The 16,820-nt window shown below is 37.6% G+C and overlaps 1 protein-coding gene across 2 annotated transcripts in view; it reads right to left on the bottom strand.

The window, feature by feature from the left end:
* The window catches only part of CFAP43 (cilia and flagella associated protein 43), a 69,975-nt gene that overhangs the window by 34,727 nt on the left and 18,428 nt on the right, over positions 1-16,820 (bottom strand). For both annotated transcript variants that reach the window (XM_081073452.1, XM_081073453.1), the window contains exons 8-15: positions 15,879-16,010; positions 13,925-14,041; positions 11,649-11,729; positions 9,143-9,291; positions 7,257-7,360; positions 3,698-3,838; positions 2,736-2,908; positions 1,329-1,478 (exon numbers count right to left, since the gene is read on the bottom strand). In XM_081073452.1, coding sequence (XP_080929578.1) covers positions 1,329-1,478; positions 2,736-2,908; positions 3,698-3,838; positions 7,257-7,360; positions 9,143-9,291; positions 11,649-11,729; positions 13,925-14,041; positions 15,879-16,010 — 1,047 coding nt within the window. The remainder of the gene's footprint in view (positions 1-1,328; positions 1,479-2,735; positions 2,909-3,697; positions 3,839-7,256; positions 7,361-9,142; positions 9,292-11,648; positions 11,730-13,924; positions 14,042-15,878; positions 16,011-16,820) is intronic.

Genomic DNA, 16,820 nt, shown 5'->3' with positions numbered 1-16,820 from the left:
TGTCACACTGGTTCTCAACCTTGATGCTTAAAAAAAATTTTAAAGCCTCTGAGTAGGTAATACATTCAAATGGTTCAAAATTAAAAAAACTATAAAAATATATGCAGTGAAATCTCCTTCCTGTCAGCATTCCCCAACCACCCCCAAAAGACAACACTTTCAATATCTTTTCAGAGGCTTTTTTTTATGCATATAAACAAAGTTTTATACAGTTTTTAACCTAAATTGTACCATAATACATATATTATGCACCTCGGTTTTCCCCCTTAGCTTTGTAACTTGGAGTTCCTTCCATATTGTTCCATAAGGATTTCCTCATTCTGTATTATAGCTGCATAGTATTCCATATTTTACTTATGTACTGTTTATGTACCATTATTTATTTATCCAGTCCTCTGTTGATGGGTATGAGGTTGCTTTAAAAAAAAGTGCTACCATGGATAACCTCATATATGAGGTGCTTTACATAGAATCACCCAAAAAAACTTTGATGCATTGCCATATTATACTGCTATCAGTTGTAGTATACATTAGAAATCATTCAAATGAGACAGTATAACAGAGTTTGCAAATTGTTCACTTAAAAATAATGTCTAAGGGATTTAAGATTTTTCCTGTATAATAATAATATCACTTTTGCCCAACTGTGCTCCAAAAATGCTTGAGCAAGGAGAGTTGGATGGGCACAACCAGCTGCTCTGTGGACCCGGGGGATGTGTCATGTGATTGTGATGCTTCAGGGATATGGGGTAGAACCCTCAGTAAGAATCACTGACCACACTGAATTATAATAATGACCAGACAACTCAGTTCCAGCATCACATGAAGAGTCTGGTGGAGACAGCAGCAACCAGCTCAGAGGCCTGTCTGGCCAGCGAGATAGCAGCAATCATCCCTAAGTTTGCATAGCAATTCACTATTTCCAAGGCAGTTTTGCATACATCCTCTCACTGGCTCTCACCACAAGGTGACAGCAAGCAAGCCTTCCCTAACCATTACAGAGGAGCGTCTGAAGCTCAGTGAGTTTCCAACACACACAGCTGAGTGGTGGTGGAGCTCGGCTGGAGCTCACCTACAGCCCTGCCCCACCTCTTTCCTTGCAGACTTCAATCCCTGGTTGGTGTTTCTTCCCTCAGAGACTCAAACTTCAGTACATAAATACACCTAATGGTTAGAGTCAATAACACCATCAGTGGTAAATAAGTTATCAGTCAATTTACCCAAGAAAGAGTTCCAATTCCTTTCCTAAGGGCTTTTGTTTCTTATATGAGATCAAGATATACGTTCCATGATTTAAACAACAACAACAGCAACAAAAAAGAGTTTACCAAAGTGTGAATGTCTCGGATACACAGAGTTCCACATTTAGCTCTTGATATGAGCCACGATCCATGTGGAGACAGAGAGAGCATTCCAGGTCCATAATGTTTGCATTGCATTTTTTGGTGTGGCTTAAGAATGCAAATACCGCTATGGCCCTGTCAATCAAAGAAAATAATCACATTATGGAAAAGATCAGGGAAGCGATACCTTCGGATTTGCAGTTGTACATATACAGTCAGATTCAAATTCACAAACTGTCATTGGAAATAAACTGATACATGATAAAGCGGGCACCTGTATTTTCATCATATTTTTCATTTTTGTTTGCAAATAAAAGTTCATTTCAGCCAACTAAGAAGTCTTCTCTATGTTAGCTACCATTAAAGATCCTAGACTATACTGACAATCTTTATTTTTCACTAATCATTTTCACATATCCCCACGTTCAAGTCAAAATAAATTACTCACTATGCCCCTTATGTGTTTCATGCATTTCCCCCTCCAAGCCTCTGCACACGCCACGACTTTTGTCTGGAGCGCCCTTCCCCACCACATCCCCACCGATCCGCCCCCTCCCTACCTCAGCAACCCAGCTCCCTGCTAAGATTGCCCACAACATTTCTCCATGCATAAATCTAACCTATTCTTCAAAGTCCAGCTCAAATATCACTTCCCCCATGACGCTTTTCTTGAATTCTTCTTACCATAAGCCATTTCTTCCTTCTCTAAATTTCTTTGTGTCACACCTTCCTGACATCGGCTATTCCAGGAGAAAAGGGCTTTGATTAAAGGGTTTAGAGAGGAAGGGCAGTAGGTAATCTGGGCCAGTGTATGCAACAGGAGGTGATACCATATGGGAGAAGTGTGAAGACAGTGTGACAAAAGGATGCCAGAAACATAGTTTAACTATTCTATGCAATTCTACTTAGGGCTCAAGTGCAAAGTTCCACTGAAAATCATCAACTCTCTAGCCCCTGACACCTGTGGAATAGATTTTCTAATGCTAGATTGTTTTTTCAAGGTCTAAACTAATATTGTGTCATCTTCATGTTTATCTGACAAGTGTGATATACGAGTATGTAGCACAAGTATGAGGTTGCTCAAACATTTTATGATGGATTAACAAATTATGCTAACATACATCTAATCCAAGGAAATTGTGTTACTACAAAAAGCCATTTGTTAACTGGACTATAATGTTAAAGCATGGATCACATCTAATTCATACAATGTGTCAATCTTGATTACTACTGTGTTTCCCTGAAAATAAGCCCTAACATGATTTTTCAGGATGACATCCCCTGAATATAAGGCCTCATGCATCTTTTGGAGCAAAACTTAACATAAGACCCAGTCTTATTTTCGGGGAAACATGGTAAGAAAAACGATAGCATGCTTAAGCTTTGGCATACTTGCTCCGGAAGAAGATAGCTGCAGATGTATGGTACTTCTTTACAGAAGCCATATACTCGTTTACTTTGAAAGTCCAACACTGCAGAGGACAGAGTGTGCTCTATCTCATACAGGAATTTATGAATTAATTCATCTATCATCCTCCCTCTTTGATCAGCAATGCTTGTAGAAACTATAAAATTTGGGGAAGAAAAGAGATCATATGCACCATATATTGATTTAATTTTTTTATCATTACGAACAATTATGAAAAGTGAAACAAAAAATTTAAATGGTCAATTCATAATGCATAGCCTATTAGGTGATAAAAAATTATTTAAAAACAACTTGGTTTCATTAGAAATACTTGAGGATTAAATGACTGATAGTGTGTAAAATATCTTTTATAAGGCCCGGGTTAATTTCATCAATTAAGTAGAGATAGACCATTAAAAGAGACTCATGATGGTCTCTAAAATATGGTTAATTAAAATATCAAAATACTCTGACATCTTTGGCTCTCTTATTCTCCATAATTATATATTTGCAAAATAGCTACCCAGATAGTTATCGAAAACAAAGAGTATCTATTTTATCAGACCTCTTTATCCAGAAAGCTTTCTTTATAATTTTATCAGTGAAAGTAACTCTACAGTAACCGCTCTGAGTTTGATTATGTATATTTAAAAGTACAAAAAAGAGACGTCACAAAATGACAAATCAATTTGACAAAAATGCCAGTCGATCCTGTTTCCTTTCTCTGGTAATATGACAGGTTCACATGAATGACAAGTCCTAGAAGAAAGTCCACATTTCACATTGTTTAGCAGCCACATTTGTTTCACTCTGTAAAATACTCCAAAGGTGGCCATTTTATCTCTTCACAAGTTAAGAGGAAAAAAACAAAACCAAAAAACCACTATCACTAGGAAAAAAAAACAGCTATAGCAACTACTTGTCTGATTGCTTGTCTGTTCTTTACCTTGTGGTAGTATTTTAGGCAGAGTAAATATTTCCAGTTTGCTTCTTCCTGTTTGTGGAAGTGGGGAAAGGGCCATCACTTCCACTACGTCTGAGTCCAAAAGAGACACTGTAGATATTTGTAAAATGTCTTTGCCCACCTCTGAAAGCAAATGGAAATTAATACTACAAGTGGTCATTGACAAGTTTAAAGAATCTTTTATCTTTCAAGTAAGAGATCGTATTATAGAATTGCCTTTACTAAATCTTTAGATCCAAATGTATTTACTGGATATTTAAAGTGACCTTTAAACATAAGTGATGAGGATATTTTGGAGGATTCTCCTGATTATGTCTCAGCGGGCCAATTCAACCCAGCTCAGATGTGCTCAGCTTCTTTCCCAGCCCAAAAGGCCTCCAGAGTCTGCCATGTGCACCCCACTCAGCAGCACCTGCATGCTCTGGTCCCTTGAATGTCTACTCTAGCTGGTTTGCTCACTCCCAATATTAGATAAACTCAGGCATCAGTGTTCTCTTTTCATCTGTAGGCAAGGTATTGCAGGTGTGGTAGATATACATAGGACTTGGGTTTGCCCTCCAGAAATCTAGGTAATCTGACCTCTGCAAGGGGTCATACCTGAGGCCCACTGTGGGTTCTCTCCAGATTCACTACTCCCACTCTCCATGAGGGCTGTTCTGCATGTGTCCACTTTCTCAGGCCCCCAATATCAGCCCTTCCCCTCAGGTGTTAGTGGATGACTTTCTCTTGGCGAGGAAGACAAAAAGCATGACACAAACTTGACCTCAACTTGCTTATCCCAAATTTCACATTTTCTCTGTTTGTTCCCATCCTCCCCCTTCATTTCCTGACATTTTTGTAGAAACAAAATGTAACCCTTTCCGTCTGTGATTTTGAGCTCATGCGTCCAATGTCCTATTAGACCATGTGCTGTCAATTACCTTTTTATTTTCTTGTGTATTTTATGGTTTCTTCTATTCAGCTCTCAAGACTTCCCTATCTTCAAATTAGGAACTTCCTTGAACCCACCACAGTTACCATCTAATTCTCCTTTTTGTACTGCAGACTTCTTAAATCAGGAGTTGCCACTTCCTGACTTCATTTTCTGACTGCCACTTTCTCCCTAACCTCTTTGTCTCTCCACTCCAAAGAAATTGCTCTCCCAGGGGTCACTTATGATTGGCAAATACACGAGGGCCTCGTCCCAGCCCTCACCACACTCACACTTCTACTGCAGTCTACACCCTCCTCCAGCCTTCCTCCTTCAAGCTCTTTCTGTCCACAACTTCAAAGGAAGTAGTTCTTCCACCCCACACTCAAATGTGTTAAAAAAAAAAAAAAAAGGAATATATTGGCACAACTTGCGTCTACTCTGAGGTCAGCCACAGGTCCTACCATACTCCATGTCATCTAATTTACATATTTAGGTTACCCGCTTGGCCTCATTAAGCAACTGGGTTTGCTTCTACTCTGTCTTTTGTGTGTGTTTTTTAAATTTTTCAATTCCATTTGATATACAATATTATATTAGTTTCAGGTATACAGCACAGTAATTAAACATTTATATCACTTATGAAGTGATCACTCCGATAAATCCGGTAGCCATCTAACACCATACATATTTATTACAATACTACTGACTATATTCCCCATGCTATACTCTACATGCTCATTACTATTTTGTAACTACCAATTTGTACCTCCTAATCCCCTAACCCTCTTCACCCACCCACTTCTACTCTGTCTTCTTAAGCCATCTCATCAGCTTCCATGATTTTAAGATCAGAATTCTATCACTAAGCTGTGAACTACAAATCTCCATCTCCAAACTTATGCTGAAGAGCCCCAAATGAAGAGCTTATTATTGGTTTCAAATCTACAGAGCTTGTCAGATCACCCTATTCCTCAACCTCCATAACTTTCTTTTTTCTTGAGTTTTTCTTTCAATGGGTGACATGACAAGATTCCACCATCCAGGCTAGAAATTCTGGAGTCATTGCCAATCCTTCCCTTGCACATACAACTGAATACCAAGCCCTACCAATCCTATCACTCATAGCTATTCCCTCCTTTTTCTTTCTGTGACTGCATGGGTGAGGCTGCATGGGTGTAGCCTCAGACTGCATAGAGTGTAGCCGCTATGGGTAAGAGCCCGAGCCCTGGAGGCGCATTTCCAGGGTTTGAGTCCTGGCTGCACCACAACCTAGCTGCACGATTTTGAGCAGTCCTTAACCTACCTTGCTCTGCCTCAGCTGCCTCATCTGTAAATTAGGATAATAACTGTCCCTACCTTATAAAAGTTGCCTGTAAGAATTAAATAAATTAACACATGCCAAGTGCTTAGAGCGCTGGCTATTATATGGTAAGGAATGCCTCAGTAAGTGTTGGCTATTATCACGATTAATATCGACCTTGCCTGGGTGACTAGAATGGTTGCCTAACTCATTTTTTTTTATTCTATTCTCTTGCCTTTCTGCTCCATCCTTCACTTGTGCCCAAGTCGTCCTCCAAAAACTGAGTCAAATCATGCAAGTCCCATCTTGACCTTCCGATAATATCTCATGAACAACAGAGCAAAGTCCAGACTCCCGGGAATGATACTCAAGACACTTAGTCTTCTTTCAGACTTCGCCATCATAATCATCATCCAGCAAACTCTTCTGTTTACCTATTGCACCAGACTTCTTACCATTCCAAGTGCCTTTGCTCACACTTTTATCTTGAGATGAAATACTAACATGCCCCATCTTCCACTACTTTCAACCCTCAGAAAACTCCCCCCAATCCTCTGCACCCCCTCTTATTTATGCCCCCCTTTATCTCTACTCCTTTCCTCATACCTGGCAGAATTAATTGCTTCTTCCTCTGAGCCCACACAGCACTCTGCTTATTCCTCCCTCACTAAATTGTTTCCTTGACCGTTCCATGCCCCACAGACCTAGGTTCAGCATTTTATATCTAGCAGGCACTCAGTAATTTAAAAAATAAAAAGGAATGAATGAATTTAAAAAATATATTTAGGGGGAAAATATACATATGTATTTAGTACTGAAGCCAGAGAGACATGTATTAGTTCTTACTGTACATCACATAAACGCCATCTCGCCTACCAGACCTGTTGTTTATCTTGGCATTTGGATAAACGCTACTGAAAAAGCTGGATAGCGTTTTGTTTAAAGAAGAAACATTAAACATTCATATAATAAAACTTTCTTTAGATATCTTAATTGAATAGAGATCAAATATTATTTTAAAAAACATTTCAGGGACAAATAACCCAAACCCCCTTTGTAATAACGTTAGAAATATTCGGTCATTTCATTAATTAATGCACTGACTGAGTCAAGAAATTTTTTTTTGCATTAACTATGTAGCAAACGGATGTACCAAAAACCTCTAAATATGGTGGGGGGATTCTCCTAAGTAAATTTGAACAGTTATTTAAATGTTTCTCTTTTAGAAAATACACCACAAATAATTGTCTCACTAGAGCCCCATTTTCACAACCCTGAATTCTTTGGAATAAAGCGACTAATATTTTAGTAAGCATTTTATGTAGTACCTACGAATCCAAGAATCTGAAACACGCTTGAAGGGTTGGCATTGATAACAAAGATGTATCCTTCTGATGTTCCAACTAATAGATACAATCCCCGTTGGTCATAACTAGAAAAGAAGAGATCTGATTTTACTTGTTTCGCTAATACTGCGTTTTCCCGAAAATAAGTCCGGGTCTTACATTAATTTTTGCTCCAAAAGACGCATTAGGGTTTATATTCAGGGGATGTCATCTTGAAAAATCATGCCAAGGCTGATTTTCTGGTTAGGTCTTCCCCCCTCTCTTTCACCTCCCCTGCCTACCCATTGCTGGGTAGGTCTTATTTTCAGGGAAACACGGTAAGATGGTGCACAAACATATTGAATGACAGCACAGAGATACATTTAAAACCAGTCATTCTTATGGTCTGTGATTCTTAATATTATCTGACCTTATAAAAGCCAAGTGATTACATGTAAATGTAATCATTATATTCTAGGCTAATGCTATTTACAAATTGCAACTTATAAATACACTCAAGAAGATTCACTAAAGATGGGCAACTATTTCATCATACATTAATGGAATATGATAGTAGAGCTTTCTCGATGTTTCAAGTGGAAATAAGCAATCCTCAAATTAGTGATGAGTGTGACGTTTCAGTACACTGCAGGACCAGTACCTGGCAGGAAGAGGAAGAATGTTCTCTTCCTCAAATTAGAAAAAGACTTTCATCAAATTAGAAAAAGCAGGAAGACGCAAATGTGGGTAAGAGAGAAGCATCTGACAAAAAAAGAGGCACCAAAAATATGATAGAAAGGAGAAGGGTGTAAACAGAGGGAGGTTACAGACCCTTACCGTGCTTCCCCGAAAATAAGACCTAGCCAGACAATCAGCTGTAATGTGTCTTTTGGAGCAAATTGTGGAAAGCCAACTCCTCCAGGCGCCAGCTGGGTAATCGGGGGCAAACGCTCCTCTTAACGTCTCTGTACCTGAATTCCCTCATTTGTGGAACAGGGACAAGCATAATACCTTTCTGACTGGTGGGATGAGGATCACATTCAATGAGGTATAATGTGTGACCTCAAAGCAAGGCACAAATGTCAGTTCTTACTAATATTTCCTATTGATAAATTAATAAAAGGATAATAACACATGTGTCCAAATCCAATGTCTCCATGCTATCTTCTTAAAAGTAGTGCTTCAAAATATATGAAATCATCTAAATGCCCATCAATATACTGTCTTTTCAAAATGATGGATGTTTGTATAATGGAACATTATGTACCAGTAAAAAAGAATGAGGACGGTCTCTCTATGTGGATAGAAAATATTCTCCAAGATACACCATTAAGTGAAAAGAAATGAGGTGCAGAACATTGTACATGGTTCGCTCCCCTTTAGAGCAGAAGCAATGATTCTGGAGCCCAACTGCCTGGGTTCAAATCCGACATTTGCCATTTACACCTGTGTGATATTAAGCAACTTATTGAAAGTCTTTTTCCTCATCTTCCTCATCTGTAAAATGGAGACAATGCAAGTATCTATCACATAAAGTTAGTACAATACAAGTGCCTGGCGTCCTCCCAGTGCTTGGAAATTATTTGTGTAAATAAAAGGAAGGACTTAATTTTCTGCCTGTGTCTGGATAAACTATCTCTGGAAAGAAGACATGAGAAGTTGGTAACAGATGGCCTCCAGGGAGGAGACCTGGGTGTTTGGGGCCAAGGGTGGGGTGAGCGACTTTTCGCTACACACCATTCTGTACTTTTTGAACGTTGAACCCAGTCAATACATTAATTTTCAAAACAAAACATGTAGCACTGAAAATTTAAAGGAATTATGGCTTCCCTGGAGTTCTCAACAGACGAGGCCTGACAAAGTTGCTGCCAGAAGCGGGCAGTACTTACAGGAGATGCTGGGCGGAAGACTCAGAGAGAAAGACCTTGTGAACGGCCTGTGGGGATTTGGTGTCCCGGAGGTCAAGGAAGTGGACAGAGCCATCTACGGTGCCCACCGCTGCAGAGAGGGAGGACGGCGAGCAAGCCAAAACCGTCGCCTGTTTAAAATAAACAGATGCTTAACTTCACGAAGCCGACAAACAAAGCCTGCTGCCCTACGTATTGGAATTCTAGTTTATTTGCCACGCCTGCAGAATGAGAAGAGTGGGCAGTGTGATGTGGTATGACAAAGCATACACTCAACATTTCTAGCTAATTGATTGCATAAAAAGTCACAGGACTTTGTACATCTTAGTCTTTTATCCTAAAATTAGAATGATAAAAATATTTAAAAATTTCTTGAACTTTAAACCATGGATTCATTTTTATCCCTAAGTGAAATAATTACACCAATTATACCAATAACAATGAAAAATAAAATAAGAAATTTAAAATACATTCCTAGCATCTTTTGGACATCTTTATAAAATGTTCGCACTTTTTAAAAATCAGCATTCATCTGCTGGATAATGGTAGATCTTGGCTGCTGGTATGACTGAGGAAGCCTTCAGAAAATAACCATTATCACTGGACTGTGTATTCAGTCACCAAAGAAATGCATCACAGATTCCTGCTTCTCTCACAGTCGTTTACAGAATATAATGTCTAAGAGACTAAATTTGCTTTCATGACACTTAAGAAATCAGATTCATTCCTCTATAAATTACACTTTGTAGGTTGTTTTGAATAACATCATAGAATGTTAGAGATAGGAAAGATCTTAGGAGAGAATCGTTTCGCAGAGTAGAAAATGGAGGCCAAGAAAAGAGCAACGATTTGTGCCAGGATCCCAGAGCTGGTGTCAAAGCTCAGACGAGCTCTCAGGTGTCCTGCCTCAGTAGAATGCACAGTTTCCCAATTGAGGAAGTTTTTGTTTTAGTTTAAAAGTGAATTTTCCAAGGCTTAACCCAGTTGAGTCTAGTGGTATCTCAGTGTGACACTAGAAACAAAATAATGAGGTTTTTTGATTGTTTTTAAACTGAAAGACTTTATGGGAGCTGTGTGTGCGTTTATGTGCGTTTGTGTTGCATTCTCAAAATATTTAGTGAAATTATCCTCCATTCCAGGGCAATAGTGGGCTAGGATAAAAATATACAGCAATATCTGGAGGGTCTCATGTACCCTCATAGGCACCATCAAGGGAAGCTTGGATCCAGGTATCCTGCCATCACAGTGCTGGGCCAGTGTCTCTGGGGAGCACCACCTAAAACATTCCTGGGGAACACAGTCCCGGCCTCAGGCAGGGAGACCCAGCCTCAGCATAACTGGGTCAGTCTGCTTCCCATTCCCCACAGGGCAGCCGTATCCTCCACCGTGAGGAAAAACCGCCGACTCTCCCCAGTGCAGGCTAAACCGCATGAGTGTACCACGTGTGGTTTGAAGCTCAGTGAAGGTTTGTCAGGTTAACTGTGAAAGTTGTTGGAATCTCTTCCCTTTGGTCAGGTGAAGAGAAGATGTCTGAAGCAGAAAGCAGGCCTTCCAATGGTGCCTATTTCCCTCCTTAGCCAAGAAGAACAAGGTCAGTCCTGATTGTACAGGCCCTTGGGTGGGTTGTTAAACATCTGTATGTCTCTTTTCTGTAAAAGGAGATGTGATCAGATGAACTTCAAGACCTCTACTAGTTCTAGTAATTTTAATAAAAATAAATATATATAAGCCTTTGTCACACAGGTTGTGGAGTCTACTCCTATTTCAGTCATTTAGGTAAGAATTTTTATCTTTACCATTTGGGGTGAATTTTATTTATCCCACTGAATTATGTCTCTTCTGCATCCTGTAATCCTCCTCGTACGTATAGCATGATGCTGCATCTTGTTTTATCATTGAGATTTTAATTTTACAAAGGGAAAGGAAGGACTGTAGATAACTTCCCTATCTACTACCAAACCCTGTATCTCATCTAGAACTGTGTAATACAGCAAATGATGATAATTTAATAAAAAATTGTATTACCATTGTTTGGTCCTCTTATTTTAGAAATAGTGTTTTATGTAAAATGCACTGAGAACATGGCAGACATGACAGTATCACCTTATGGCCACCTTATGGCAGGTATTGTGAGAAACTATGGTTTGCCACCCAGCACTCGTACACCCACCCTCCTCTAGAAAATTTCTTGAATATCCACCTCTCTTCTATTTTCAGCATTGAGTGGAATAGATCTGACTCCCATTTCTAGGGCTAAGCTTAAGCCAATTAACATTTCTCATCCCCCTGTCCACAGTGATTAGTTCAGGGATGTTAGTAAGACATCAGGAAATATTTACCATGGAAGTATTCTAAATATATAAGCAAAAATGCAATAAGGCATCTGGTAACAAATATTGCCACAGACCATTGACATGTGAATATGAAAAAGCAGTTTGGATTAGAAATCAATATATTTTTTAAAAGTCCATTTATAAAGCACACTTACTGAGATTTTCAGATAAATCCTGCTGACACAAGCACCATCCTCCATACACCAAATACAAACTTCCCCTGAATATGTGAGTGTCTGTAAAAGAAAAGAAAAATAAAATGCTAAATAGAAAATAAGACTGCTATGGAAACATGTTCTAAATTCCTTTTTTTTCCAATTTCTTTTCCTCTTTCTTTTTTTCTTTACTTTTTAAAAATCCCTTTCTAATATGTCAATCACTTAGATGATTTAGTATAAAATTTCATTTTATTTGTGTGGATTATAATTACTTTACAATCACAACATCAATACTTCTGATTTAAACAAATATTAACTATTATCTTAAATATAATTTGAGTGACATAAAAACCAATTAGAATTAAACAAGTGAAATAATTTTTTATGTGTAATGTAATTGAGATAAAAGTTACTTGGAAATTCAGTGGGATTATTGCCTAGTGAATGAGCCTAGAAATAGAAAATAATACATTTAAAAAAAACTTAATAGCCCTTGCTTTTAAGAGCAGTTTTAGGATTACAGAAAATTTGAGCAGAGAGTACAGAGTTGTACATACCTTCTGCTCCACATACATACAATTCCCCTATTATGGACATCTTGCAGTAGTATGGTGAATTGTTATAATTGATGAGCCAGTACTGATACGTTATTATTGACTAAAGCCCATAGTTTACATTAGGGTTCATGCTTTGTGTTATACGTTGTATGGGTTTTGACAAATGTATAATGAAATGTATATACCATCACAGTATCATACAAAATCGTTTTACCGCCTTAAAAATCTTCTGTGTTCCACCTCTTCATCTCTCCCTAACCTCCCTCTCCCCACTGAACCCCTGACAACCACGGATCTTTTTACTGTCTCCATGGTTTTGCCTTTTCCAGAATGTCATATAGAGGGAATTGTATAGCCTTCTCAGATTGGCTTCTTTCACTTAGCAAAACGCATTTAAGTTTCCTCTGTGTGTTTTCATGGCTTAATATGTTATTTCTTTTTAGTGCTGAATAATATCTATTGTGTGGATGCACTATGGTTTGTTTATCCATTTGCCTAATGAAGGACATCTTGGTTGCCTCCTCTGGTGTCCTTTTTTAAAAAAAAAAAAAATTTGCCTCCTGTTTTGTCTTTGGATTTTCCATGAGACATCTTAAATAAGGTCTGAGATGTGCAGATTGTTCAGTTGTAATCCCCCTGGTACTGACTCCAGAGGTGGTTTCTACTTCTGGCGATCTCTCCCAAAGCTGTGATTCTCTGTATCTGCCTGTCTGTCTATAATTTTGGGGCCAGAGGTTTTCCCTATGACTTTAATTCTTTGATGGATCTAAGAAGAATTGTTGATTTTAAATTTGTTTAGTTATTTTCTTGTAAGGCTCCTTATATGCTGGACTAGAAACCTAAAGTTCACATTGTTCATTTGTACAAATAATTTTTACTCTTTCACAGGGTCAAGGCTGAAAGCAGCTTAAAGTAACTGCAACGTCATATAATTTAAGTGCTATTTTGTTTTGTTTTTTAATATTAGGGAGTGGGTAACATAAAAATATGGATCAAGTATCTAAATCCAAAATATGAAAATACTGTACGATATTTTTAATTGAATTGAAACAGCCATAGAATAGACAGAATTCTTCCCAGAGAACACCTGGAAGAAAAATCATATAATTAGAATCTCAAGATTGGAAGACACCTGATGTGTTACCTATTCTATACCTATGTATTTTTTTTTATTTGCTAGAACTCCCCAGATTTTAATGGATTTGTTGGTAAATCATATGAAAAGTGAAATACGTTTCTTGAGATAAACAATAGGTAAACAGTTAAACACCAGGAAAAACATTTCTTTTCTAAATGTAGAGGGTATGTATTTTTTCTAAGTAGACTGAATTCATATGTAGTGCATGGCAACTATTTCACTTTCCTACTCATATGGGTCTGCATCACTCTGAAAGAGGATAAACACTAATAGTTTGAGTGTTGATGACTCATTAGCAATGAATGTGTTTCAAGTTTTGGCTTGGCAAGTTTGTATGGTGAATACAAACAGGATGGCTCCTAAAAGTTCAATTACTTTAGCCATTTGCAGACCCCTAATTAAGGAGTCCCAATACAATGATGTCATTCTAACTGGAGAGTAGACTTAATGATGAAAGTGGTTGGCATTTCTACCACATCTTCAAGAATACCCTCCGCCTCTTATTTGCATCAGGTTACACATGAACTTCCAAAATCTCATCTTTAAATCTTACTGTGAAACAATAAAATATTCCTTACCACACAGTGTTTATTTCCCGGTGTGATAAAGTCAACTGACTGAAATTTCCCATCACAAGCCTCTAGGATTTTATTCAAGGTTGGCTCCTCACCAAAAGTGTAAATATAAACAGATCCCTGTTAAACATATAAAAAAGAAAAAAAGAAAAAGAAAGAGAAAAAGAAAAAGAAAGAAAGAAAGAAAGAAAGAAAGAAAGAAAGAAAGAAAGAAAGAAAAAGAAAGAAAGAAAGAAAAAGAAAGAGAAAAAAAGAAAATTAATGCAATTGTTGTGTGGACAGTTCAACAAATATTTATTAAATGCCCACTGTGAGCAAAGCACTACGTAGGAATAGGTGATAGAACATTAGAGATCAATTTAGGAAGGCCCTGACCTTGAGGAACTTAAAATCTAGATGCTTAATTTTTTTGTTGTTGTTGATTCATTCATCATTTAAAATAATCAATAAATAGGACTTTCTTCTTTTCTCCAATTCCAAGCATTTATTTTTTAAGTTGTAAAGCATAACAAAAGCTTTTTTTCTGACTTTAAAAATAATTTGATGCAGAAAACTTGGAAAATGTGGAAAAAGTTGTTAAGACGAGTTAAATCCCATCACATACGAGATCATGGTAGATGAAAACTTCAATGAAAACTTTTAATAAGCCTTTATGGTAATTGTGGAGGTATGACCAAAGCTGTCACTTTATGACTTGTTTACCATTCTCAGCTCCCAAATTCACCTCTCAAAAAACAAAAATCTATCCTGTAAGTTATACATTTCTACATCTCTGCCAAGTAACTATAACATGCTACCATCACTTAACTAGCAATAAGAAGTCTGCTTTCTACTAATCACAAGTTCTTCAAGTTTATTTGAATTAAACATGAATATTTTTTGTTCTTATTTATATTAAAAAATACAATTCTGTAGAGTCTAAAATCTGGTAGGTATTTACTGATCTCACCTTTTATTTACATTGCTCTGGATGCTGGGGCTACATCAGAGGACAAAATAGACAAAAAGTCCCTGCTCTTGTGGAACTTACATTCTACTGGGGGATTCGGCCATAGTTTGCTGACCTCTGCACTACATGGAAGACATAGTCATTATTTCTTAGTCACATTATTGCCACATAGAAATCAGCTGTTAGTCTAATTGAAATTCCTTTGAAATAATCTTTTTTTTCCTCTCTGAATGCTTTTAAGATTTTCTCTTTATCTTTGGTTTTCAACAATTTCACTTTGATAATTTCAAAGTGGGGATGACTTTTTATGAATCCTGCTTGGGATTCACTGGTCCTCTTGAATCTGTAAATGCATGTCTTTAATCAGTTCTGAAAAATATCTCTTTAAATATTGCCTCTACCCAACTTTCTCTCCTCTCTGGATTTCAAACATACTCCCTCGGTTGTTAGATCTCAGTCTATGTTTGGGTGGGTTGACTCTACCCAGTGTCCTAGGGTAGGCATGTGATTTAGGCCCAGCCAATCAGAGCTTAGAATCCATGTGGACATAGTGACTGACTCATGGAGAGAGAAGTGACCCAACTTAGTACGAGTCTAGATTCTAGGACATTTTTTCTATCTCATATCTTTTTACCAGAGTCACTGAAAAGATAGAAAGATACACTGAGTTACAGGGAGCTCTCGTGACACTATAGGGGAAAGAAAGGCTGCATGGGAAGGGGAGCAGCAGAGAGGAAAGAGAGTCAACAGATAGTAAAAAAACAAGGCCAGTGGTATTATGGGAGGCCCTGGATTCAGATCAACTCTTTGCCCTTCAGTGACATGCAAAAAAAAAAACAAACAAAAATCCCTTCGTTATTAAGGCCTTTAAAATTTTTTTTTTCATTTGCAACTTAAAGAGTCTTGACTAGTAAAATATCATTATGCAGCATATTCTGCCCTTATTCCTGTCATGCAATGATAATAATATCTGAAATTTTCATATTAAGAAATAACCATCTAGCATACCTTGTCTGTTTGAATCAGCAACCTTTTGTAACTGGGAGAAAATATCAAATGCTCCACAGGCCCTTCAACCTGAAGAAAATCCTCTACTTTGTAATATGAATCCTTAATAATAAAAGAATACACAAAGCCATCCTAGAGACCAAAAACAATGAAATAAATGCAGAAAATCAGTCTGAGTCAATGCACAATATACTTTCCCTCATCAGACAAGCTAAAGCTTATTGATTGCCACCTACTGTTTACTTTCTGAATCATCATCTATGTTTACATTATCCAGAATCTGCTGTCTTCTTATTTTTATTTAGATAACTTGTAACCATGTTGCCTGGTCAAGTTTCATTTTTATCTCTCTGTGACATCTTTTGCAATTACCTAAAATTTTACTGATCTCTCCTTTCTTTGAACTTCTCTAGCATCTGTATTCTCATCACATTCTTTATTACATAGGAGGTAGGACAAATGAGGCAGAGTTTATTGTGGGGCTTATGTGCATATATGGCAGTCTCCTTACTTCTAGTCTTAGTAAGTACACTAGTCTTAATGTATGTTTTTTAATCATTTTGTGCATTTCTTATCTCCTTAAATGACCCAAAGGTAGGTAATGTGCTGTTTCCTTTGTATTCTCCTGTCCAGTTTCTCTCACAGTGCTAGAAACATGGCAAGTGTCCAATAAAACTGGGTTGCTTGGTTATAACCAGATTTAGGTTGATTTAACTACTCTCATGGGGAATTTGAGTTAATTCTACAATAATGAAGAGGCTTTGGACAAATTCATCCTTCTAGATCAGACCCCAGTATAACTAAAAGGAGGCATTCGTGAGATGGCTGGGTTCAGACACTGGGAACCTAGGGAGGGAAACATGCAGGTGCTTTGTCTAAGCTTGTCCTCACTCTCTATCCCTCAATAGAGCAGATGCTCCAATCATTCCTTTAAACTAAGTT

This window comes from Rhinolophus hipposideros, assembly GCF_964194185.1.
Source record: "Rhinolophus hipposideros genome assembly, chromosome: 15".
Classification (NCBI taxonomy): domain Eukaryota; kingdom Metazoa; phylum Chordata; class Mammalia; order Chiroptera; family Rhinolophidae; genus Rhinolophus; species Rhinolophus hipposideros.
This window is presented reverse-complemented; position numbering and strand designations above follow the sequence as displayed.